This window comes from Sparus aurata, chromosome 13 (assembly GCF_900880675.1).
Source record: "Sparus aurata chromosome 13, fSpaAur1.1, whole genome shotgun sequence".
Lineage (NCBI taxonomy): Eukaryota > Metazoa > Chordata > Actinopteri > Spariformes > Sparidae > Sparus > Sparus aurata.
In genome coordinates this window covers 27322921-27350907 of record NC_044199.1, presented here as the reverse complement: position 1 = coordinate 27350907, position 27987 = coordinate 27322921, and the positions used below count along the sequence as shown (strand labels likewise).

At 41.1% G+C, this 27987-nt stretch overlaps 1 protein-coding gene and 1 long non-coding RNA gene across 11 annotated transcripts in view; one reads left to right on the top strand and one right to left on the bottom strand.

Annotated features, from left to right (window-relative positions):
- ncam1a (neural cell adhesion molecule 1a) overlaps positions 1–7832 on the bottom strand; it is a 278226-nt gene extending 270394 nt beyond the window's left edge. For 4 of the 10 annotated variants that reach the window (XM_030438914.1, XM_030438915.1, XM_030438913.1 and 1 more), the window contains exon 1: positions 7509–7831. In XM_030438914.1, the coding sequence (XP_030294774.1) occupies positions 7509–7560 (52 nt within the window). In that variant the 5' untranslated portion in view covers positions 7561–7831. Of the gene's footprint in view, positions 1–7508 lie in introns of all 10 variants that reach the window. The other 6 variants (XM_030438918.1, XM_030438920.1, XM_030438912.1 and 3 more) reach the window with 5 other exon arrangements.
- Positions 7833–11083: 3251 nt separating this feature from the next.
- LOC115594727 (uncharacterized) lies at positions 11084–12360 on the top strand. Its single transcript, XR_003986544.1, has 2 exons — positions 11084–11498; positions 12047–12360. It is a non-coding gene; the product is annotated as an uncharacterized LOC115594727 (long non-coding RNA).
- The last annotated feature ends 15627 nt before the right edge of the window (positions 12361–27987 follow it).

Here is a 27987-nt window from a genome sequence, read left to right as displayed (position 1 = left end):
GTTCAGTTACAGAGACTGAATACTGAAGTCATGCATGTTTTGATCATGTGTCTAAAAGTTACCTGAATTCTAAACAGAAATGACTTTCTGACATGACACTATGATGTTTTTAAATAACTTAAGACTTCTGCTTTTGAATATGACTGAAAGAGTGCTGGGTTTGTCCTCCAGGTTACATGATGTTACTGTTTGTAGGGCTGTGCAATCAGATACATGGTGTGATGAAAAATACCTCTCGCTTCATTTTATGCTCTATTGTTTGTTTGTAGATTATACTCTTATAGGGCCATATGTTTCTTCGTTTGGATTATTCTTTTCACTCTTCCACATCACAGATGGAGGCAAGAAATCTGCATGCGGGCCACACAAACAAACATGGAGGAAAGTGAATGTCACGCAAAGCGGGGTCATTCCATACAGGAGGAGGACTCAGACAAAACAAGAGCTTGTACATTAAAAAGGGTAAAAACTGCAAAAGCATTTGCAAAGTACGTTTTTGTGGTCCTAGACTTTTCCATGCGACATATATACCCCTCTTTTGGTGGTGCCTTGTGTTTGTTGATTAAATAATTAGTAAAAAAGTAGAAAATGTGCTATATTGTGATATGCAGCAATATTTGGATTATTTTACAGACAGGTCATTGGCAACTAGCTTCGTAGCTGTCGGGTGAATACAACTAGCTTGCAAGCACAGTGTAAAACAGATACATTTGTAACTATTTGTAATACTTTGTGGACCAATACAGGCTGGGGGCTCACCTTGTATTGTCATATGCAACACTGTGCGCCTTGTGGAAAAGGTGCAGTTCGTCCATATAAATTCCCACTTAAAATACCACAGTTTACAGTTTTACTTCTACTGACTTTGACGTCCAGTGGCTATAGGCATAATGCAAACTATCAAAGGCTGTGTTGGTTTACCAGCTGTGCAGCAAGCTACACACTGTATATACTGTATTGAGTTTTGCAAAGTAATGATGTGTCGATAAAGAAAAGAAGCCCATTCAAGAGTTGGAGGGTCGGGGGAGGGGGAGCCCCGATTCTGCATAACAAACCCATCTCCTTTTTTTCAGTTTTTTTTTTTTCCTTTTTTTTCCCAACATTCAATTCTCTACAGGACGCCTTCATTGCTCACACAATGCAAATCACTCATGGTCCCTATTCATGCACTGATTAATATGCAAAGACGGCCCATCCTCATCTAACAGTCAGCAGAGAAGAAATGTAACGGCCAGCCGAGTCATTCTGAACTTATCTGTCGGAGCGATCTGTACTTTTTTCACTCCGAATGAAGAGGCGGTGTGAAATGACGCGAATTTACGGACGATTAATCAAAACCCTCTCCCTTACACTGTGTTTCATTCTGAAGTTTAACAACTGTTCAACCACTGCGTGACGTTTTATCCACAGATCTGCAAACAGCCACTGCTGACACGACGAGTCTGTAATTGTTACTGTCTGTGTTTCTCTGATCATTTGTCATATCTGCAGTGAAAAACTACAACCTCCTTTTGGATTATAACTTTAAAACCATATAACACATCATGACCAAACTGTGTGATTTGGTGTCATTCAGACAAAGGGAATGAGGCTCAAGGCTGCGGAATGCTAACTGTTGTTATCGTTCAGTTATTTCTACTCTCTCTGAGGGGTTTTTCATTTTCATAATTCATACTTTGTTTTTTCTTTCGTTCAGAGGCAGTGTATATGTATTACCGATGTGACCAAAAATACCTTGACATTACTGTGTGGTCCAAAATTTTCAGAACTACACCTTTAACAATTCATCTACTTCAATCCATTGGTTTCATCTGTGTGTCCAAAGCAAAGATGTGGAGTGTGTTTAGTTTGGCTCCCAGAGAGAATACATAATTTTGAAGTTGTGAAGTTATTCGGTGTTTTAGACATAACAAAGACTAAAATGACAGGGAGAAGAATGAGCAGCAACTGTAAATGGAAACAGAGAGAAATGAATGCACAATAATGAATGAGGCTTATGTAAGCTCACATCTGGCAAATCGACTACACTTGCAATCACGGGAGTCAATGAAAAGTCATTTTCTGATGCTGTCTTTTGATTTGAGAACTGTACAGTAGCAGCAGTGTGCAGCACGGAGCTGAATCCAAAGGGGGGTGCAGCTGTAATCCGAGCGGCTCCTGTGCTGATGAGAGTTTGATCAACATAAGCTGTGATAAATTGGTGCAAAAAGCGCACATGTCACATTGAATGCACCGTGGGTCTCGTTTGAAACTGCAGAGCAAAAAAAGTTCTGAAGATCCCGAATCTAGTTTTATTCCGAGAGCGGACTAAAAAACGCCTTATAATTTTCCCTTGTTTGGCTGCTTTTTCCAGTTCCCCTAAGTCAAAAATAGCCTGTATTATTTTCATAGTGGCTTTGAACTCACCACAGCAGTTAAAGTCCCATATGTTAGTCATTTAGGAATTGTGTATTTTTTTCTCTCCCTCAAAATGCTAAGTCAAACTTTTTCTCCTTTTTTTAGGAGCAGCCCCACGCTTGACGCACGAAAACGCTTTTGTATCCAGAAGTTAATTAAATGAACTTCACAGTTCACTTTGTCGTGACATTCTAAAGCCCATGGATCTGCTTTGTTCTTGAGGTCAGTAGATCCACTTTATGAATATGTATAAATGGAGAGGCAGGTGCACAGCAGCAACTGGGAATTCAGCAAAAAGCAGCATTTGAAAAAGCACAAAACAGTGCTGGCTGTATTTCAGTGACAAAATAAAAAAAAAAAAACATTAAAAGTTCAGAGTTTCAAAGTATTTTATAGCTCAATGACAATAATTGTATCTCCCATCTGCCACTGAATGAGTAACAATGAATTTACCAGACACACAGCAAAAGGCTCAGGCCGGGACCTGAACCCTGAGCAGCTGCAGCGAGGACAAGGCCACTGCACATGGGATGCCCGCTCTACCAACAGAGCTAACAGTCGCCCCAAATTTGCCAGATTTTTGTTGAAAAATTTTGAATGCCTTCTTGCGCGTATTCGATTGAATAACGCTGAAGCAAAAAGCGAGTCAGGGTCCAAAAAATGAATTGTAGAGCCCTTTCTATAATGACCTCCGCCTTGCTAATGCAGTTTCATCGAAATGAATGGGGTGGCTAAATTTTTTTCCCCAAATGGTGCTAACGTCTATCTGAACACAGCTGACAGCGAAATACATCAAACGGGAGACAAAAACCTGTCTCCACGTCTCAAGGCCTAGAATAGGTAACTCATTGACAAGCCACAACTCGTTATCAGGCCGCGTAACTGAGCCGCCAGTCGTCGTCAATCTATCAACAACAAACGTGCTATGTACGGCTTCATTTTCGAAAAAATTTGGTTGGGTTTCGGAGATGATTGTGGTTTCATTTTAAAATACCTACCTCTGTAAAACAATCACCACGGGACTGGAGCCCCGGCTGTCACGGTGGAACTGCCCAACCATCCTCGACCTTCGACCTCCTCCCAGTGCTGACTTTCTGTCTCTTTCCAAACTATTTGTCCGTTGTTCCCGTCATTATTGCCCTGTGCTGGTAGTGCACCTTCATAAAATGTGTGTACTTTTTTCGCGCCAAGGTGAGCCAAAATCGTCAGCCTCACGCGCTCTAGCAGATCGGCGGGGGTGTATTAATAGGCTAGGCAGCAGGCCCAAAGCCTGAAATCACATGGTCACAATCATACAGAAGCATTAGCAGCCATCAACTATCGCTTTTTCTGCAAACCTTAAAATGATGATTTCACATCCATACAGCAGTAATACAAGGCGCTCTCATTTTCACTCGGGAAGTGGTACAAACAGTTGAGTTACTCTTGATTTGCATCCATCGCTCTTCCCGGATACAGAATCAGGACCGCGCTTATAGTAGGTCACTCCAATAACACCATGTCTGAACACACCAGACTCAATCCATCTGGCTGCAGACAGACTGAGACAAGAAGGGACACCGTCTGTGTCCACTTCTGAAACCATTTTCAATTTAATCCGGCCATTATTCAGTCTTTCCTTTTGAAGGTGGTGAGGCTCTCCATGCTAATGTTTGTTGCGATCCTCAAAATTTAATTATCACTGAACTGGAACAGGAACTGGAAATCAATAAATGTAATTAAATTGCTCAGCCTTCATACTGTGTGATGCTATCGTTACCCTCTTAATACCCCGGGCTTTTCAAATAATATGATCAATTTCTTTGAATTTCGTGCCCTTTGTGCGGAGGGCAGAGCTAAAGAACAGTCGTCTAATTATCTCCTTCTTGGCTCCTTTTCGCTCTCCCTCCCATATCAGGTGCAGAGAGTTGCGGGGGCGTCAGAATACTTGGGCAGGATCATGAATCATATAGAAAAAGAGGAACATATCCCCGACTGTTCCTGGTACCACGCCGCCCCCTACACAACTAACAGTGACAGGTTGACAGTGTTTGGGTGTTCGGTGGCATGAAATACTGTTGATTTGAAAAAAGAAAAGAAAAAAAAACATCAAAAGGTAATCAGCAGAAACCAGAAAAGCCTGTTTTATGAGTGTGTAAGAGAGTGCAACCAGCTCAGCTGCGTGTATATCAGAGGTTTAGAAATCAGAGATGGAGAGGTCAAGTAAACGGTGACTCGGGTCGACTCGAGACACCGTTTCGAGGACTTGCAAGATGACTTGACAGGAAATACTCAAAGCTGCTGTAAGCGTTGTCTGGGTTTCTGTCAACGTCCTGTCTGTTTGATAACCTTGTCTGGCACTTGTTTTATAACGAAAATAACGCTGACAGCAGCTTCTAGACTCAACTTGGACTTTCAGACATGAGGACTTATGTTTCCAGTGTTTCTTTATTTTTGCGTGGCTGTCAGTGTTTCACTGTTTAAGAGTGATGGGGGGGAGGTTTCTTGGGGAGAAACTCTGAAATAGATAAACTTTATTTTTTGTTTGATGACAATTATTTCAATGAATATCAGTTATTGCAAAACAAGTTAAAAAACCACTGTCTGACTTCTTGAACAGGTGATATATGTGATGTTATTATCAGACGGTAGGGCTTCACAAATAATCGCAAAATAATCGAAATTGCAGTACGACTAAGTGCAATATCCAAAACACAAATGTGTGTTTAACTGACATTTTGTATTCCTGCGGAGTTCTCTTGCAGCTCTGGCCTATAAAGTTTGGCAGAGACCGGGAGAAATGCCACATCATCATGATTTTTAATGTTTTTTAATGACAATGAAAACCGTGATGTAAAACCGAATCATACGTAATAATCATGAATTATATCGCAATCGCAATATATGTCAGAAATAAATCTCGACATCCCTTTTTGGCCACATCGTGCAGCCCTGTCAGACGTGCACTAATACATTGTCTTTTCTCTCCATAAAGACTGGACACTGCAGAGAAGACTGCAGTATCTTGGGGAGGAATAAGTGACTTGACTTGCCCAAGAAAAAAAAAGAAAAAAAACACTCGGGAGATGCTTGAGTCAAAATGACTTGAACCTTGTGTTTTTTTGCAAATACTGTAAAGTGTGCAAGCTGACACTCATTATTCCCACATACCATACTTCGATCCTGACCGATATATCGATCAGGCCAACAATATTGGACAATTTTAGCTTGTCACAGATATATTTAATAGTTCGTCCACCAGAGGGTACTGACACGTTCACTTTCCACTTTTAAATTTCAGGTTTAGTTATTAGCTTTGTCACAGCCTCTTGATAACAAAATCTAAGTGACCTTAAGTTAAAATGTTGAATACAGTACGTTCAAATGTTTATGTTGATGTAAATAACTACCATTTTCACATGATTTTATATCTCAAATATCAGTATCAGTCTCTGTATGGGCTTTTTCTGTCCGAAAAAAGTTACACTGAAGGCAAAAACAGAGAACGACTGTATAAACAGGACAACTGCAGAAGTGCAGAATACAGAGGAGGAATGGTGAAATCAACCTGAGGTTAGAGTAATCATCCCTGTACCTTCTAAATGGGAAAATGTCGACTGAATTGAATTATTACTTAATCAAACTATTCTTCCCCTCTCCAAGGACCCCTGGGGGTCCTTAAACCCCACTTGGTGCACACAGTTGCAGTCTATAGAAGGAAGGGGCAGATGCAGGGAGGGGAGGGGGATGTGAGGAGCAGAGGAGGTGGGGGTTTTAGGGGGGAAACGGGTCCCCTCCCGCCCTATATAACCATGGGAGCTCTGGGATTGGATCCTATTGTATACATTGAATGACTATTCACTCGCCCCTCAATGGAAGACGAATTTCCCCCAACCAACCAACCAAATTAGAAAACTACGATCAAATCTGTCAACATCATTTTGCGCCTAAAACGCGCCGCGCTGTTCAGTTGGAAACTCCAGTCCCCTTTAGGGACGACCGGGGGGAAAAAACAAAAGAAACAGAGTTTATGCCAAATAAATAAGGTCAGAGGCGGTTAACCTACAGGATCAGACCGGTGTTAAACTCTAAAATCCCACATTGACACATCCGCGCAGAATACTGTTTGCGTGCCAAATCCGATGATGGCCAGAGTCGAAATGTTGGACGCGTCTAATCCACCCGACGCAAAGAGTTTCAACCGCGTGGTTATGACCCACAAAATCCGCATTTCTTCCTGATAGAAACGTCCTTAAACCTGTTCTTTATCGGACTGAAACAAAGCATCCTCGCGCAGAGCGAGCGGCGCTCCTCGCTCTCCATCCTCGGTGCGTCACAGCTGACCCTGCACAAGTGAGGGAGCCGAGCTGGACCTGTGCACACGAACATATGTCGCTTAATTGAGGTTATTTGGCATTTGGAAAACGGAAACTGTTGCCCTGCGTGCAGACACAGAGAGCCGGTGCAGAATCTCTGCTGGCATTAGAGAGACCAGAGAAAAAAAAAAAAAAAAAAAAAGCGTCCCTGCATCACCGCCGCCAGCCGTAATCTCCGCCAGCATCCACCAACCTTTCCCCACACTGATGAACTCACTGGCTCAGCTCACGTTAAATAGAAGCACGTGTGGTGACTTTTCCTCGAAATGACACAAACGGTACAGTAAAGGTTTTAACTCAGGGGGGACAGCCGGCTGAGCCAACCGGACCCGGAGCTGGCATACTCCTCCGTGTTGCGCGGAGAGATTCAAAAATGCACCGAGGCGAGCGGCTCCTGAAACCAAACTCGGAATAAAAACAGCTCGAGAACTGCATTACAGGCGCCCGGGTTTCTATTCCGAGCTTGGATCCTCTGTTAAAACTCTCACTCTGTGTAGAAAACTTTTGGCTCGATCGTGGCGCAATTTATTTCCAGGGGGCACCCGCTCCCAACCTGACGCCCCTGTCCGGAGTCGGTGACAAGGATGCCGCCAGCGGGACCCGGAGGATGCTGCTCCACATTCAGTGCAGCTCGGCCTTCGTATCTGCTGACTTTTTTTTTTTTTGTGCTTTTTTTTTTTTGCTTTTGGCCCCACAGCCTCGGAATTAATCTCCACACAAGCTCATACGAATAATAAATCAACTCCAGCTTCTTACCTGCACAGCCAATGAATAGCAATCCCCAGATGAGGTCCCTTATTTGGAGCATTGTAATGTGTCACAGATATTCTCCTCGAAGAAGCAGACGCACTTTACACAAGCGAGGTGTCTCTACTGAGAGGGGCCAACAGCTATCAGCCTCTTTCTGTTCTTTTCTTTTCTTTTCTTTTTTTTTTTAACCAGGAGGACAACAACTGCTACCGGACGGAATTTTGGTCCTTGTCGCTACCCGTGTTCGCGGCACAATGAGTGACAAGCAGCAGCCGTAGCACGCACCCGCGCACACACACGCATGCACTCGATAGATAGCAAACGCGAATTACTCCGCCCGGTAGGCTATACCCGCACACACACACACACACATGCAGACACACACGCACACACACACACACACTCCGAGGGGGCGGGCTGAGGTGAATGCAGTAACAAAGTAGTGCGCGGAGCGGAGCCGCTGGAGGAGACGGCAGATGGTCGCCAGAGGCTCTAACACGGATTACTGAGCTTAGAAACGGGCTGAGGAACACATGAGCAAGGCACTTATTTTAAACCGGCGACTTATTTAAAGTTTGGATAGATTTTTCTAATAAATATGATGATAGATAAATCTGGCCCAAATTATTATTTTTTTGACATTTTTTTATATGGTGTTATTTTTGACACAGCATTCATTCATTCATTTACTGTGAATGCAAAATTTTAAAGTGAAACTCGTGCCAAAATGCAACCAAGGCTTTTTTTTTGTGAATGTACTCAAGTCAAACCTTTGTGTAAAAGCATGATTGCGATAAAAGAGGCACTGTTAAGATTTACCGTGTTTTCTTTTTCGGGTTAAACTCATTTTCAACGGAAGTGCAAATTAGCGATAGCATCAATATCGGTATTTTTAACATTAAGAAGGCTCGGCACAACATGAAACTTTGCTCGTAGTATCACCAGGGTCTCTACACATTAGCACAAGCATTGAGAACATTGTTTGTGTACACAGAGTTTACTAAAAAGAAGGTTTTTGAGCAACTCACCTTAGCAGTAGCTTGTTCCGCTAGTTGCCGTCATGGCAGTGGAGAAGTGTCGATCTCCGAATGTGACTAACATGGAGGAAAGTTAAGGTGGACCGCTACTGTCTTGCGGGAACAACTATCCACGCGAGATCTCACCTGACTTTTCTGGGATTTTATTTTAGTATTGCTTCTTATATGAGACTCCTTTTTCAACTTCAAGGTCAATATTGTTTTAAGCTAATGACAAAACACTAAATTATCCGTGCATTTATATGGAACTAAGCTTTAGGAGCGGTCCACCTTAACTGTCCTCCATGTTAAGTCACAGTTGGCTACGTTAGGAGTTATGAGAACAGATAAAGTAAGCATAAATTTACTGTAATTTTAAATGAAATATCACAAAATAACAGCTTCGTTTTATTCGCGGTGCTCCAGTCTGTCAGTGTTCAACAACTGGCAATAAAATCCAACCAACACCGAGGTGACTAAATGGCTAAAATGTGATATCAGCTTGTTTCAAATTTCTTTTTGTATTTTTTACTTGTGTAGATTAGAAGAAGATTATTTTGTAAGAGTATTTTGTGTTTTATTTGGATATATTTGAAGATCAAGCATCTGTAATGTCTCATCTTTTTTTATTGTATTTTTTCTGCCTGTGATTGGCGATAACGACATTTGTGTTGGCTAAATTCTTAACGGCGATGAATCGATTAATGATTGATCATTAACATCCCTTTTCCAAACTACATTGTTGATTTATTGTGTTTAAATCACATAATATTGGCAAAATGTTAAGTATTTTTGTATTGTGGGAAATCAATATAAAGTTTACTTTATGGGTCCAGTATATCCAAATTAATTCAAAATAACTATTTAAAGGGACTCTATGTAGTTTGAGAATAAATTAAAGTTTAGAATTTTCATGTTGACAACATTCATGAAGTGATAATACAAACTCAGACATACAGTGTGTGTTTATTCCATATCTGAATAAATTAGTTCTTCTCAGGGGAAATTGAGGTCCCCGGAAAACTGCTTGAAGCTAGGAAGGTGGCAGAGTCCGCCACATATAAATGTATGTTTCAGTGTTTTAAAAGTAAAACAGTGTGAAATTGTATTGTAATTTCAAGGTCAGTATGTTTTTTCAGTTTATTATGTCAGGAAACTAAAGAGAGGCTGTTTATTTAGTTTGTTTAGGCATAAACCAAAAAAAAACCAAATCAGAATCAGAAGATTTTTGTCTTCTGATTAAAATGTCTTCCACAAAACTACAAAGTGCACCTTTAAAGGTGCTGTAGCTATTTTTTTTAAATCAAAATAAATGTTAATTAACTCTATATCCAAAAGTTATTGTTTGGTTGGTAACCCATGTCTCTCCTCCCCCTGCTCATACAATGAAAAAGAAAATAGATTTGTGGTATCCCTGGCCCCTCTATCCAATCAGGACAGAGAACTCCATAAAGAGGCAGTCCTGTCTGCTCATGAACGTGTAGAGAGCACTTGCTTAATGTTTCCTGCTGTGTCTGGGGATTACCACTACACCTTCATGTGGTGATGTACAGTAGAGAGAAGGAAGGGGACTGTTAAGTGCAAAACAGACAGGAAGTTCACTAAAACCACAACAATGCTAACAGCCGTTTAATTAGTAACAGTGTCATTTATTATGTGTTTGTGTCCTGATGATGAATGTGGAATCCATACTTTTTTTAGTTGGTATATGTAGAATGAGTTGCCATGGTTGCAGGGCCACGGGGGATCACTCCCACAAGCAGAATACAGGAAGTTGTGGTTATTAACATGGGTTAGTGTGAAGTTAATAAAGACAGTAGAAAATAAGTTTTGCAAAAGTGCCTCTTGGATTTATTGCACAGTTACAGTCTCTGTCAACTCTTGAGGGAAATATGCTGCCCTCTAGCTCCAAACGCTCCACTATAGCCTTTTTCACACCTTCATCAGTTTTTACATCATATAGTGTTTGTTTGTGAGACGTGCAGTACATACAAATTGTAGTTGTCATTTTCACTTTCACTCAGTCGATCTGTGCAGAAGTCTTTGAGAAGACCTCCCGTTTGCAGCAAGCGTCCAGGTTTTTTTCAGGCAAATGCGCACTTTTAGATTGGAAGTCAGAAATTCCGACCTCCGACTTGCAATGGAACGCACCATAACTGAGACCTATCAAGCATTAACTTGCATGAAGGTAGGTTCAGAAAAAAAGAAGTTGCTCCATGGACTAATTGCTGTCTGCTGCCCTCCATTTGGTTCATTGAATCCTCTGACCAGGTTTTTGCTCTGACCGACTAGTTTCAACCTAGACTCAGATTTCCATATGAGCTTTATGTCATCTTAAAATCTCAGGCATCTGCGTGTCGGTCTTCGGTGGCAGACATTCATCTTCCTGCCCACCAGGTGCCCTCAGTGTGTTCCCTGTGACCCGCACACCTGTGGCTCATTCCCTCATCAGCCCTCCCTGCTGCTGCCTGCCTCACCAGCTGTACCTCGTTAACTAATTATCTGAGCTGCTAGGTATAGAGCTATTGTTTGTAAATCAAGATACACACTCATCGGATGATTGTAGTGAATTTTGAATGATTACTGATATTTAGGGGGTGCAATTTAAATTCTAATAAGGATTTTATAGTGGGGATATCTACGTGACCATCCACATAGTCAAAGGTGATCAGACAGGCTGGGGCGAGGCAGCAGGAGAAGGACCCAAGTGACAGTTCTATGATTTAATGACCAGTTGAAGACGCAAATAGCCTAGCGGACAGACAGGTGCAGGTGAAGGTACAGGTGGCTCCAAAGCAATGGAGAAACTTCAATGATGTGACAAGTGACCGAGGAGAAGGGAGTGGTGCATGTGCTGCAGGGCAGATGAGGGAATGAGATGCTGGTGGGGAGACGGGCTGAGAAGCTCGAGTGAGGTGAACGAGGCGATCGGAGGTCAAATGGGAGTTAAATGGAAAACCAGAGGGCATCTGGTAGACAGGTAGGTAATAACCAGGTGAAATGAACAGGTTTTGAGGAGCGGGGATGTGGCTGGAGAGAGGGCCAGAGAAGCAAATTTGAGATCACCAGTAATGGATGCAGGCTAACATACAGTTCAAATATAGAGGTGGTTTCTGACTTCTTCTCAGTGGTATACAAAAAGTAACATGAATCAGATTTCAGAAATTTAGAAACAACTGAAACAAACGTCATACTTTCTCGTTTGCAGACGGAGAATTAGGAATCATTAAATATAACATAATGCAAGGTTTTTCTTTGATTCTTTCAGTTCTGGGTGTTCAGCAGTGGTTTAGCTGCTGTTTTGAGAAAGCTAATGTAGCTAATTCAGCATAGCACACAGCTGCAAACTACAAACACTGGTTTAATTTTACCTTCTCCGAAGCTAAGCTAACAGTTCAATGCTAAGAGACAGCACAGCAGTGTCACAGAGCTTAAGCTATGTCTCATGTCTAGCCAAATTGCCAGAATAATGTTAGTTTAGTACGCTACGTTCCTGTGAAACCACAGTTAAGGTGCATTTTTCTTTAGTTGCAGTTTTCGGCCACAATCACACTGATGTCCCGACGTCCCATCAAAACAAGTCCAGTTTTTGCTGCAACGAACAGGCTGAGGTCTGCTTAACATATCCAGTGGTGGTGTCATGCATGCCTGCAAATGATGGTCCACGTGGTCCCTCGCCTCAAAACATCCAGGTGTTTCACACTTACAAATGCTGAAATGCAGACTCAACTGCGGCCTGGCATCCCATTGCCCGGGTAAACCAAGCCAGTTACAGCTGTAACTGCAGTCCCACCCCATCGAGTCTTCAATACGAAAGTCAAGAAATAAATATTTAATGTGGACCTGATATGACTCGTTTGTAGGAAAGTCAACATAATACATAGGCCGTGACAGTTTGCAGAAATGTGAACTGCTAACATTTTGTCCTGGCGTCTGGACTGGTTTAGTTGACTGATTAAATAAAATGTGTTTCTAGTCTTTCCTTATCAATATTCACCCCCCCTTTAGATCTGTTTTTTTTAAAAACACAAAGGTTGCAGGCCTTTAAGCGAACACTCCCACTCTGCTTTCAACTAGATGCTAGTTCTGTCTTCTGTCTGTCTTCTGTTTGGTTCTTGCCTGATAGCCTACAGTGGGATTATCAGAGTGTTTACGCTGCCTGCTGTTGTGGGAAATGGGGGTCATGTAGTTGAGGAAAGCAAGAAATCAAGAAAATAAAGGGAGCAGTTTAAAAATCCATTCAAAGCATGCTTTAAGACAAATGCAAATATATTGCTTCTGTATGTTTGATTGTCCCCCCCCCCCCCCCCCCCCAAAAAAGAAAAGTTTGAATTAATTTCATAAAAATTACATCAACTTGTTCAATATACAAATTTTAATTTCTACATTTTAATCAAAAATAATATGTTCCTATTTTACTGGAAAGAAGAATTTCAATCAAAGTGCCCTGGAGACTTGATGACACTGGCATAAGTTGCACACTGGACCACAACTTGCTTGACACAAAGTGCTCTTAAATTCAGATTTACGTTGAGCACAGCAAAACTTCCCCCTTCAGCAGCAGCCTCTTCAAAACTCTGCACATACAGTGTTCTGAATAATGAAGGTCAGAACATCCCCGTAAATACAACAAGCAAAACACTTCTTTCGGAATTCGGTGTTTGCGAGTCCTTGGAAGGGGCAGAATCACATATATTATCACTATAACTTCAACATTAAACTGCAACAGCTCAAACAACCACACACACACACACACAAATGCCCGCAATGCATCACCTGGCAAAAATAAAACTAGTCTGAGTTTTTCCTTTTTTTGTGGATATGAGGTACTGAAAAGCTGATAAATGCCGATCCATTTCAGGCCGGGGTATGAAACTGAGCCGGAGTCTTGAAGAAATCAGTCTCACCATGGGCTTGACAAAAAAAAAAAGGCAAAAATCCACAGCCTAATTAGCGCACTTCCTCTAAAAATAGGACATCATCTGCATTGTGATGCCAAAGACTCCTTGAACTAAAAAGTGCACAGTTTATCTCTGCTTTAACAATCCCTCAAAGGAGACTAAATACAGCTGCAGATTTTTGATATCATGATCTGCATTAATGCTGTGAACAGCAGAGAAGACAACAGGAAGTAGTTGTATATATTCAAAACATACAGACTTGGATATAACGGGACAATATACCTGAGCCAGAGTCTTTCTCGAAGCAGAATCAAAGCCTTTGCCCATCATATGTCTTTGTCAAACTCTTCATACGGTGTCATTGAATTGACAGATTATGCAAGGGGCTCTGCAGCACAGCGAAACCGACTAAATTTGATATGAAAAAGTCAGGATTATGAAAGCGCCTTTTCTTCTAAACTCAGATTCCGAAGAGGAAGGAATGGCACTCTAAAGGTTGGAAAATATCTAAGGGTCTGAACTGGCGAAAAAGTGATTGTCCATTGTCAAAGAAGAGCCAAAGTGTGCTTTAACGGTGATAACTATAATCTTCCCTGCAATCACTATAGAACTAGAATCTCTGCTTAACAGGAAGCCGGGGCAGCGAGGCCAAGATTGTTGTGGTGTGTTAGCAAAAAATAAGGAGAGGAGGGAGAGTGACCTTTGACTAATGTCAGCAGGGGAGAAAGTTCCACAAGTCTAGCCGGAGGAGAAAAAAGGAAAGTTCAGGTCACCAAAGGATGTGAAATAGTCTGATTCTTTTTGGACGTAACTCTGAGCCGAAGAAAACGGTGATGTCCTGACATGTGGTTCAACAGTGAGGTCTCAATTTAAAAAAAAATAAAGCAGCAAGATTTCTGGCAGCGGGGATTGATTACCCAGAGGGGTGCCAACAACACTTCCTGCCACTCTTTTAAAGTTTGAAAAGTTGAACAGTATCATTTCAGATTTGAGGTTGTCAAGTAGAAGGCAGAGTTGTGCCATCCAACAAAGATAATAAAACAATCTACTTGGAATTTTGCCTTGTTGAGAGCATATCCCTGAACAAATGAGCATGAAATCAAATCAGATGCATATTGAAGGGGAACTTGGTTTAGAATCAAATGTACTCAATGTTTTGGGCCGGATGAGCTTTTAATGACCTGAATTTGAAATACAACTGGACACTTTTGCCAAACAAGGGACAAAAGCTTGTTTGTACTGAGCGCTGACAAGCAGGGTTGCAATCAAGTCCACCTAAACTAAGACCCAGTCATAACCGAGACCAGAGAGCATCCAGACTGACACAAGACCAAGACCCTGAGGGGTTGTCCCACAGTGCGTGGCACGCTTACAAAGAAAGGCGGAACATGCAAACCACAGGCTCGCATAACATTGGTCTGAAAGATCTGCAAACACATAAAAACACCCACAGAAGACAAATGAAAATTCCTCTTCATTCACCCCTTTTATTACTAAATGAGGTATATGCGTCTATATATAAGCGTACCATGTGAACTGGCTTGATAAAATAATCTAATAGCGTTGCAGATGTGAATTTTATGTGCACTTTGTTTTCTGTGAGCAAACAAGATGGATCTGAAATCAACTCTGCCATCTTTATTCAACACTCCTTTTCCGTGTTGTACCAACAATTCAGTGATGTCACTGCTGCCAGAGTCCTCTTTATCTGTGACAGAGACAAGACCCAGTAAACATGTGGTCGATTCTGGGACCAGATTAGACTTTTTAAAAAGACCGATCTCAAGTAGTGCAACACTGTTGACAAGTGTAGATATCTGAGGAATGAGACAAGCTTGTTTTGTTTAGATGCACAAATAAATGTTACATAGACACAAAAAGAGAACAACTTCACGAATGAACGCATGTACATGCAAAGCAGATAGAAGAGTTAATCTAATGGTGCTGACAAGCTGTTACACATCTGCCCCAGTCTACAGATTTAACAGTCAAATAAGTGTAGCAGGGACAAATGGCTCATTCATAGTTATTCAAACCTTAACTCTTAAATTAACTATACATTTACCATTCATTATCAATAGTTATTTTAAAGCATTACGGTATGGAATCACTGCAAAGCCTCCGACACTGACGTGTTCACCAGCCTTCGGTTTTCAGTTCTGGCCATTACACAGCAAGATTGTTTTTCTAAATCACTCTGAATAAGGTCCTGTGAAAAATACACATTATATACTGTACATGTTTTCACTGTTTATCACTCCACAGAAGTCACCTTCTCCCTACACCAATTAGCCTAACGACTGTCAATCAGACATCCAAGGTGACGCCCAGGTTCTTTCTGGGTGTGATGAAACACCGGCCAAGTGTTTTAATAACCCAGAGTTTCAATAACAAGGAACTATAGATAATAAAATTTAATTAAAGACATTACAGGCAAGTAATTAACAGTAACTCATGACATTTCCAGGAGCTGATGGTAAGACAGCCAACGCAATTACTGCCCTGCAAATTCATAAGTCCGAGCTTCCGGTATTTGAAAGGCATGTCCTTGTTCAAGTCTCATCCCATTAAGGATATACAAACCAAGATATAAGCTACAGTCGGGTATATGTAATGGAATACTGTAGGATCGGACAATCTGCATTATACCTGCTGCAAGCATCTACAATGGACTCCAACCCTCACAGGGAGCCCGGGGGCAGGTGGCTTAATTTGGACTTCGGCCTCGGTAAAAAATCCATCCTAATCTTTAATGGGCCCTTATTATGTGTGCGTGGGATGTGTTCAACAGAGCAGTACAATAGGCCAAACACTGTGTGTCCATCTAAAAGCAGCAACAACTAAAGCAAGGCTAATTTAATGACTCAATGAGGGCATTGTGTTTTGAAGAATCAAATTGCATTTCGTTGAGGAGATGTACCATTTTATCAAAGATATGTCATCATGTCACCCAGCAAAAAGCATGTGCTAGGTGTAACTTCAATGGATCAGCAAATAGTTTTATGAAGCCCGACTCAAAAGATAACATGGAACCTCAGTGTCCCAAAAGGATTCTGCAAATATTCATAGATAAAGCCAAGATGTGTCAAAGAGGTGGCTGTAGCTCAGGAGGTAGAGCGGGTCGTCTAGTTCGAATCCGGCCCCCGCCCCCCATCTGCATGTTGAAGTGTGCTTGAGCAAGATACTGAACCCCAAATTGCTCCTGATGAGCAGTTGGCACCTTGCATGGCAGCCTCCACCATCAGTGTATGGATGTGTGTGTGAAGTGTGTTGTAAAGCACTTTTAGCAGTCAGTAGAATAGAAAAGCATTTTAAAAATGCATAAAGACGTGCAATGAGTGATCAAAACCAACATAACTAATGAAACAACTCTGGAGGCAACTGCGGAATCTACAGTAACAATAAACAATATTGTTGTGGAGGTTTGTCTTCAGTGCAGAGACAGAGTCTGCCATAAAACGGAAAGTCCCTATGTGTGAGCTTTCCAAAGATAACAAACAATAGAGTAGGTGAATGCACAGCGTGAACAGCGTGTAGTGTAGTGTGTAGCATTTTGATGGCACACAAATATCTGTGCACAGTGTGAAATTACATCCAGAAACCCAGGATAAACCTTGAACTTCAAGTTTGTTGACTACATTAATTCTTACAGAGCGCCTTCCAAAGCCAACACCACAACAGTGATCTACAGGATGCTAACAGCCCGGTCCCGAGATCCGTGAAGGAAACAGGATTTCATTTTCTCTAATGTGTTTTCTGACTTGTTCTTAGCAGGAAACAAAAAGTAATCATCACAGTGAATCCTAATTGAAAACTGCAGAATATACAGGTGTAACTGCTGGACACAACATGCCCCCTCTTCACTATGAAGTCCATTTTCACTGTGTGTGTGTGTGCACTGGAGGCTTCAAGTTTGTACATCGCGTGCTGAACACTGGATCAGATTTGAATGATTTGTGATGTTACAAATTGTGCTCAACCCCTTAAAAACAGACTTTCGATGAGCACAGAGGAAAATCAACACTGTGTTTTAATGTGTCAGAATGTGAAAACGACCTTGTGGTGTCAAACTACACATACGTCAATCCAAACAGTTAAGCTTGAACATTCAAGTGTGGGAACAAGAGGGAAAACACATTTTTGACTGGAGGGGGACTTTAACAATGCTCAACATTTGGATCCGCGGTTAACATGCATTTTGGTGCTAATGCTTTAACAGTCATCACAGCCATATTGCAGTGGAAAACAAACGGTTTTCTTTTGTTATTTTGAAACCCTTTTCGTGCTGAAATGGAAAAATAAGCTGCCACAGCATCCAGACTGACTCTACTGTATGAATCAGTCACAGCACGGTGTGCGTTTGGTGCATGCAGTAGGTAAGAGCGGACCTGAAAAGCTGCAGCAGAATCAGGTCATCTAAGTGATTTAGCACCAGTTCTCAGAGGCATTCAGTCAGACATTTGGTGGATGTGCTCGGCTGCGGAGGCAATGATGCAAAGATTCCATCTGTGGGATTATGGCCCCACATGATAAACTAATTATAGTAATATACAGGAGCAGACTAATAACAAATGTTTATTTATAAAATAATTTCTCAGAATGTGACATTTTAGCAGGATGTGACACTCTCCTTCACACACACACACACTTTCACACATGCTGAATAGGTGTGGGTAAGCTGAGTTTCTGTTCCAGGTATAATGGAGGAGAATGAGATCATGCTCACACATAAATGGTTACATCATTCACGTTCTTTGGTTCACACTTAGTCACAGTTTGTCACAACAAAACAATAGAGCTTTTGCGGTCAGCGCTGGCGCTGTTTTGCAGACACCATATTTAGCCACGTGTTGGCATGTGTGTCACTGAATCCTACACCTGTGCCAGTGTCCTCGTGCTTTCTGACTGCAGTGCATAGCTATCTGAATAATGAAACATCAACTGAAGCCCACTTACTTTTACATGCCATATGTTAAAGCTGGTTGATTTGTTAGAATTTCAATTTAATAAAATAATTGAATGTAAATTTCATTTTCCTTACAGTAAGTTGAATTTACTTATAGAAAAAGTGAGCCAATTTAGCCCATGGCTAGTAAGACAGCGCATTAGTGTTATTGTGATCCTTATTCAATTAAAGAAATATGTATAACATTTTTCACCTCTTTTGCACGTTTCGCATGTTTTTTTTTTTAGCACAATTAGCCACTCAAAAAAATGATTTGACCTTTAATGATACATCTGATGTACAAAGAATGTATTATTCCTGTACAATTTGTTTTAACTTTTACTTGAGGTACTTCTGCTTTCCTTCTACAGTAAAATGAAATAAGCCAGCCATGATTTGTCCTTGGCAATAAGTGACCATGTAAGTGGGGCAGCTGTGGCTCAGAGGTAGAGCCGGCGTCTTGTTATCAGAAAGGTGCTGGTTTGATCCCCCTGGTCTGCATGTTGAAGTATCCTTGGGCAAAGATACTGAACCCCAAAACCTGTTCCTGATGTGCTGGTAGGCACCTTGCATGGCATTCAGGGCCATCAATGTATAAATGTTTGAATAACTGTATGTGTATTGCTTTGGACAAAAGCATCTGCAAAATTCCCTAAATGTAAATGTAAATGACCAGACTTTGTACAATAGCAAAACAATACAGCAGCCAGCAGCCAATAGCAGTCCTTCCCTCCCTTTGGTTGTACAACGGGAGTACAACAACGTTACTTTCCCTGGAAGTAAACACACTGCCTGGCTGTTGCAGCTGCAGTGTCTCTGGGCTCATTAGGTGAAGCAGACAGGCAGGGTGGTGAGAAAAGTAGGTCTTATGAAAACGTGTCCATCCTCTTGAGCGGTATTAATGCGCCCTCTGCTGTTGTAACAAAACAGTAAAATGCAGTGGTGAATCTTCAGGGCCTTCAAGGTATTCAGAGAAGGCCCTAAAATCCTCAAATGAAAAAGAAACGTATCTTATTAATTTTATAAATAAAATAAAATTACGCCGACTTGTTTCTGTAGTTTTCTGTCCATACACTGCGCATTTGAGTGGTTTTCTGTTGGAAAAAAATTCAACCAATCAGATCTTTTTCTACGGTGTCTCTGGGCAGAATATCCTCCATCCAGAGTATTCTGTTTCCCTAATAGAAGGCCCTGACTATTAAACATAATGAGAGTACATTTGGATTGACAATTTGATCAACCAATCATATTTGGATTTGTAGCCAGTGGGCGTATTCTTTAAGACTTTCTACAGCTCCAGGGTATTCTAGAAGGCCCGCTAGCTCAATCACCCGAGACCTAGCTTAACTGGCGAGTTGTGATTGATAGCCGACGTTGAAAATGGCAACAGGTGGAAATGATATTGATACTGCAGGTGGGGATGATATTATTGTGGATTTATTTCCAGTGCCCTTTTCAAGACGACCGTTTAATGAAAAGATGGACATTGTTAAAAAAGGCCGCCCAACGCACGAACACCTCAACCTGCAAAAGCAGGCTAACTTATGTGCGCCACTTTCAGGCTAGCAGCTGGGAATGATACACTTGGCTTACAGGCTCGGTGAGTGGAACTGATTTTTTATTGCTGGTTTTGCTAGTTTTGCATCTCGTTGAACTGGTTGCATTTTGTTTCCACACATGATTGTTCATAAAGTATGAAAAGTGACGTGCGTGTGTGCGGCTGTGTGTGTGAGTGTGTGCGGCTGTGAGTGTGTGTGCATGTGGCTGTGTGGGGCTGTGTGTGCGGCTGTGTGCATAACTAGAACAACGCAATCTTGAAGATGGAGCAGTAAAATAACACCAGGTATTTTTCGTTAGCGATTTTTTTTGGGATGGGGGGTTACAGAAGGCCCAGTTCTAATAGGCACGGTTCGCCACTGGTAAAATGACAAGGGGAGATCTTAGAATGCAGTTATACTGATTTACCTTGTTGGATTTGTGAGCTTTACAAGCACATTAGTGATACACACATGTTGGTAAATAGCATTACAGTCCCACAACGGTGTAATAGCTAGCCTGCATATTTTTTGCGTCTTTCGTTGCTGCCCATACGCCTTTAAACTTTTCTCCTCGTCAGTGGACACTCTGGATTCTCTCTGACAGCCTTTTGAACCCCTCTTGACATATTTGAAATGCAGACAGTAGTAGTCAGAGTCATATGAGCAGAATGCAACTACCTTTTGCCGAGCACAGTCGTACTCCTCAACTGATCGACCTGTAATGACCCCTAACTTTACTTCTTTTTCCAGGCAAACATTTTTGGCTATTTCGTAGTCGAGTCAAAATTATTTTCTCAACTGCTACTTTCTTTGACATCTCGAAGTTGTACTTATTTCCAACCTGTCTTGTCGAGAGGCTGTGAATGTATGTACACTGGCTTTTTGGGTTGCAAAGGTTGCACACAAGCTCACCAGCAGATTATCAAAAGTTTCTCTCTCTGGGTGTTTTCCACAGCCTCTGCTGGCTTTACTGAAGAATTGCCTTTTAAAAGAGTATTCAGTCCATAGCGAAAAGAGAGATAACGTCGAGAACAGGGGATTTAACAAGCCACAAAGGTTCAAGGACCATGGCCCCTGCCCCTTTCAGAGCCTGCATATAAAAATGATTCACCTAGTATTTCTGACCATTGTAGAGGCATCTCATAGGAAGCACTTAAGGACCACGTTAACCACAAATGCAAGTACTGAAACAGATGTGATGAAACTCCTAATTTTATCTTGCATAATGTAAAATAACATGGCTTTTTATTCCCACGACAACTGCAACAATGTGGTCTGTCAATAATGACATTTAGAAACACTATGATGTTAAAATACAGCCGCAATGCTAACGGCAAGAGACAACTGTGTCACTGGATGACATGGAGAGAAAAGGAGAAACCACGGGAGGTGAGAGGAAAGCTTTTCCTCGAGCAGCCTTAGTCGACTTTAGGTGATTAAAACGCGCAAAAAAAGAAAAAATAATAAAAAAATGAAGACGGATTAAGAGAGTTGTCAAGCAAAAAAAAACAACAGGCAAGCCCGAGACAGAGACAGGAACAAATCAAAGTCTTAAATGTGACATGCTAGAATTGCTACACTGCAGAAGAACCTCATTTACATACTCCATGAATTAACTCTGGGCCACTAGTTTTAGTGATTCAAGTACAGTGTGCTTACTAAGCAGAAAATTATAGTGAGAGGCGTCTGACAGATGCCCCCCTACTGTTGGAGATAAAGCTCGAATGGGATTGGAGTCTCAGAGGAACAAGTCCGATGTTTGCCTATTTCAATACATAGTATAAAGATATCTCTACGTCTTTGCGCTGAACTGGCTGTGAAAACCAATCTTCCTCTGGGACAATAAAATCTAAATCTAATCTAACCTGAAACGCTTAGTCAATATGTATGTGGTGCTTTACTGATTTCTTTGATATTGCTTAAGAACTTTAAAGTGCGCCGATAAAGAAATGTATGTATGCGTTTTGGGTCGTTCTTCATCGCAAAACAAGCCCTCGAAGAGGTTGTTTGTCCGACACAGACACACTCCCTCCGCATTATCTCACTTATCATGTGAGCGCTGAGCCAGGGCAACAAAGGAAGGAAAGTACACGACGTCTTGTTTTTATGATGAATTTGTTTTTCAATAAGAATAACAGAATCCTGAAGGACTTTGGTGCCATTTAATGATGCCAACCTCTGCGACTTCAACTATATTATATTTATTTTTTTACTAGGATACATGTACATTAGGCTCAGTGTTGTGGGTAACGCACTGCAAAAGTGAATATGTGACTTTGAGCATAGTACTGCAACGTGTTTCTTAAAGGTTTTTGTTGATATCATTACAGTTACTATTTTTCAGCTAGTGCGCCACCAGTATAAATATCCTGAAGGAGAATCCTGTTGGCGAAGTGAGGAAATGGCTGTGGAGTATGCTGGGAGTATACTCCCATTAGAGTTCAAAAATGGAAACATCTAGTACAGTCTATGCATTGGAGAGTTGTCTAATATTCATCATTCACCATCCCTGTGTCAAAGGCAATTTGTGTATTTAAAAAAGGTCCAGGCAATTAATTGTTTTCTTCTCTTGCAACCGGGTGATTTCACTTCATAGTTATTACTTCTGCATGTGATAACATGAATGGGCCAGAATTGCGCTCCAGAGTAGAGCCTGGTCAAGGAAATTATAATCCAATCATTCACCCATTGCTCTACACAAACAGTTATATTCTAAAATAACTTTTAAATGACAGTTACTAGTGGTATGTAATAAATCACATTTTGGAAGTAACTGTCCGTACACTGGTAAGGGTATAGCTAACAAATTGCTTGGTAACAGTAATTTTGTTGAGCTATAGCTAAAGATATCGACATTCCCTAGTGATGTTATATCTTCATAGTAATAAGCCAGCAGTAAAAGAAAGCTTTGTAGACAGGCCAACATAAAATGTTACGTTATATGCTGCTGTCTGTCAACAGAGAAGTATCCGCTGCCACACCACAGGGCTAGAGAGTGACTTCTTTTCTCAGGCTGTAAAACTGAAAAAGACAGTTTGAATTTTGCTGTTCCTAATTTTGCTGGGTTTCAAACCTGGTGAGCAATTGTCTTTCTGATTGTCTTGCTTGCTTATGTAGGTCTAAAAACCATATGTATTAAACTGAGACTGTTTCATAACCAGTTAATGACTCCTCGTAGTACATTTAAGACTCCCAGATTGAGTGCATGTGTACCATTAGAAAGCCGAGAGGTTGTCATTGTATTTTCCAGTGCACATGAATGCGTCCTTCTACATCCACTGTCTGCACACTGCTTTACTTCCATTTTACAGCACATCTGAGCAGCAGCTCCAGAATACCTCATTAACATTTATAGCGCATATAGTTTACCTGTTTTATGATTGTCCTTTAAAGACCTATCTTTTGTTTATCTTAATATGTTTTGAAAGTTCCAAGACTTCCTTGTAGGATTGTCTTGTTTGTTGTCTCGTCCCATTAAGAAGAATAAAGGAAAATAAAATGATGACTGATTCGATCAATTTGTGGTTCACAGGGTGACAGAGAAGAAAGATTTGAAAAGAGGGATGTGGGATGCACCCTTGGTTAAGCCTCCCACCTGAAACCACTTGAGGACTCAAATTAATAGATGTCATCTGGCATCTGGACAAACAACCCTCCCACTCTTCACACGTCCAGTACCAGTGATTTGTTTTGTATGGTAAACTCCAGATACTGGCTGGCAACACAGAAAGTGCTTGTGACTAGTTTTGTGGTGGCAAATTGGATACAAAAGAGGAAAGTATGGATTTTCATTTGACAGAGTAGTATAAAAGGTTGTTATAGACGGTCAATATGATAGCTCCTTCAATCTTGGTTCTCTACATTCCTCTAAGGTCATTACAATCGAGGCAACTTGCTATTTGTCAGTGACCAAGGGTGTCACTTTGTGTTGAAAAGTGGTGCAGACATGAAGGCTTGGATGAAATTATGATGTGGAAGGTTATGTGGGGTAAGCGTAGTTTAAAAAGAAGAGCATAATGGCACATTAAAAGGATCTGAAATGTATCAAATGCAGACTACAGATTTGCAATGGCCACATCGGTGGCGGGGCCACTCGCATACAGAATAGTGCCGAAGAGATGCTATCTTTTTTATACACGGTCAATAGATGAGGACAGAGAATGGACCCTTGTGGAACACCTAAACTAACATTAAAGGGAATCAAGTTGGAGCCGTTGGAGACTGCACTCTGAGTCCTATCCGACAGATATTCTCAAGCCATTTAATGAACTGTTAGCTGACTCCAACTGAGCAAAATTAATCTGATAAACGTGATCGACTGAATCAAATGCAAAATGAAAGATCTGCACATTGTGGATTGATTATCTTTAAATTCCACATAATCAATTCATACATTTCAAACATTGAAACTCAAATCCACCACAGGATAATCAGTCTCCGTACACTAGCTTGCTTCACATTTAAAGAATAAGTTTCCCCGGTTGCAAGACTAGTAAAGGAATTCTGATTCTTAAGTTCAGTAGCTTAATTAACAGAAACCCAAACTGTGTTTAGAGAGCAGCCCTGCTGCCCACTATCTTACATCACATACGATGCAATGATTTTAATGTTTTCATACCTTAGGCTTTTCAAGCTAGAAAGGCTATTCTACTACATAGCCAAGTACTAATACTCTATCTCAGTCCATTCAATGTATCAAATTATTATTTTACAGTAGTACCGCAGACTCAATTCATTTTTAAATCTGGATGATTACATTTCCTTAACTTTCTATGCAGGAGCACAACAACCAATGAGAGAGGAAACATTCAATATTCAAACATTCAATCCCAGAGACCTTCTTGGGAAGCTTGAATGCATGGGATTAGGTAAAGCTGCTGCGTTCCAGGTTGTAAATCGCGTAAATGTTGGTAATCTGACAAATTCTTGTTATTTTACCGCAACATGTTTGCTCATTAACTGATATTTCAACAACTTATTAGCTATCATTACCATCTGATTACATCTGCTTCACTTCCAGGTTCAGACAAATGTCTCCAAGATGTGTGGTGATATTTCAGAATGAATATACTCCTTTCCCAATCGTATCACATCAAAACAGTATCGTAACAATTGTTGGCTGCCGTGTGAATATGTTCTGTGAAGCCATTCCCTAAATTCTACCATAAATCACCATGCAAAAAAATAATGTAATCTCTGAGCAAATCCACTAATCGGGATGATGTCACTAGTCCAAAGTTGCAGTTTGAGGCTGAGATGCAGGAGCTGAAGAAGCATCACTACAGTGTGTGCATCATGGCAGGCGAGGAAGTGATGAAATTCAAAGTGTTGTCGATTCCAGCCATGCTCGCCCAGCAGCTTCCTCCCAGAGCAGCGGGGGAATCTCGTCCGGCAGCTGAAGCTTGTCAACAAGCTGTCATGGAGGCTGAATGTGAGTCAGTAACTCACTCTGCCCACACTTCAAAATAACCTCTCTCCTTCACTCCATCTCTACCTCCTCCTCTTTTAGTTCCACTTCGCCGCATAGCTGCCAGTCCCCTGGTCTGATGTGCCCTCTATTATGTAGGCATCGGGCCAAGATGCAAACACATTGTGAGACGTCCCTCAAGGTTCTGATCTGAGTCAGGATGACAAGGGCGTCCAGGTTATTTACAAGAAAAGATATTGCTCTCCTGTTTCCTGGTGTCAGTCTCCACTGGACATTTATAGTTTTTCTTGGCTGTTTACTTTCTCTTCAGGAGTAGAGGGAAGCCCGGAGAGAAGGTTAAAATATTTGTTTATGTCTGCATGTCACTGTGTTGTAAGAGGTTGGTGAACTCACAGTCAGAAGTTTATAGGTTCTCTCCCTGTCAGCTGGCATGTGACAGAGAGTTTTGTGTTAACCATGACCTGCAGCTTCTGCTCTGTCTGCCTTTAAGTTTTATTCCAACTATCTTCAGAGGTTAAGCCATCATTCCTTCCCTCCTACATTAAATTTACGATGTTAAAGGCTGAGATCTCAGTGACATTAAAAGAAGTCGGACAGGGGAAAGCAGCTCTTGAAGGCAGACAATTTAGACAGTTTATTTATTAACCTTTTATCTATCATAAGCCAAAGTTATTAGGAAGAGAAACAAAAAATGATAGAACCATAATTCAAACTGTCCATTATGATTGTCTGTCAAGGTTTGCAGACTAACTCTAGATTAACTGTTAAGCATTGTACTTCACAGCTTGTGCAATGATGAATCATTACTGACATTTCTGGTGCACTCTTTCAGTTTTACCAATAAAATGGAAGTGAAATGTGGCTAAACTGTTGTTGTGTCTGACTGACTATGTCACCACAATCCCGGATCTCAAAAGTTACTTTCATAAGCACAGATAAAGGGCAAAACCATGAAAATACAGCCCAGTTACCAGAATAAAATGTTGGCATTGTTTGTACATTACTGCAATCCCTTAGATACATTAAAGCAACATTGTGTAGAAAGGATAGCAGTGCGGCTAACAGAGCTAACTGGCTGATGGCAGCTACAGTCAGAACACAGTCCAGTTAGCAGCAGTTGGCAGTTACCTTGGTGATATACTTCCTGTATTTGTGGGAGTATGAATTCACCAGGTTGCCAGTTCTTACATAAAGCACCTTTAGATCATTTTAAAAACCCTCTTAGAGATATGTGGTTCTCATGGGACATGTACGCTTCAAACATATAATTATCTTCTAGAATATGATGCATTGCTGTAGATTAAACCACCCAATGCAACAAACCCATCAATGCAGCAGTAATATTTATCCAAAAACACTGACAGCAACCTTTTTTTTTTGCATAATGCATATTTTTATTTTTGCTGATAACACTGTAATATTTAACTTTAGAGATGGATCTGTATACTTCTTGGACACACCATTGTTTTCTACATATTTAAATGTTTAAATGACGTTCTTCAAAACAGGCCATAATGACAGCATTCTCCAGGGACCGTTCCGCAGTGCCCTGTTGATGGCCATGGTCAAAGTCATCATTAAAGTATTTAATGACAGTCCTCAGGAAACCATTATCATTCGGGGAGTGATTCATTAAAAATTAATCTCTTCCTTCGACCCCTTATTATCGCCACCAAGGTTCATTACGGTGTTGGGTAGCGGTGGGAGCTGAACCAAACCTCAGCTCTCACCGGGAGACAAGGGGCTGACCTGATGAGATATGAAACGAGCCCTTTCAAACACTGAAGTGGAGCCGAGGTCAAATGAAAAATAGTGTCCTGAACGCCTTAACAATTATAAAGAAAGCTATTGATCTTCCCAAGTTTTGACGCTTATGTTTGAACCGAGGATTGGAGCAAGGGCAGACCCTTTTGCAGTGTCTTTACTGGCTTCAGGCATCAACAGTCTATAATTGTTTTGATGTTATAACAGTAATAAGTTAAGGCCTATTTAAATCTCTTTCAAGTTGCTATGTATCTGAGGCGCCTGTTTCTCTTCAGTCTGAGAAAGAAAGCATGATGAAACTGTCAAGTACTGAGCAATCCAGGCTGAATGCACGTACACTTCACTGGAGAAGGCTTTACAACTGAGTCAAACTATGAAAACTGATCTGCTTCATTTCAACTGTATCAATGATATAAAGAAGACATTACCTGATTCAGACCTCTATGTAAATGCTTTTAAGGATTGAACATGTTCCCTCCATTCGATGAATGTATTTCTTCAGAGAGAACAGAGTGTTTTCCTAACCCACAGGTACACTGGGAGCTTTATTTAATGACTTCCATGATGATCAGGCTTACGTAAGCAAATTAGCATGATCTGTTATCGTTAGATAATGATGAAAAAGGCCAAAGTCAAGATCAAAACACTTTTCTTTCTTGAGCTAGCATGCCTAAAACGTAATCATCAACTACAGCTTGTCTTGACGAGTAGAACTCATTGGAAACTGTCACACATGGAAGGTTTAAACTTCATTTATTTGACTGGCTATGTTTTCCCAGGCTCAAAACACCACTACATGCTGTTTACAGTCTCCCATCAAGATGCTGGATTGAGTTGGGGAACAGACGGTGTTGTGATTGTGAGGAAATAGTGTTGCAATGTTGGCCAGAATG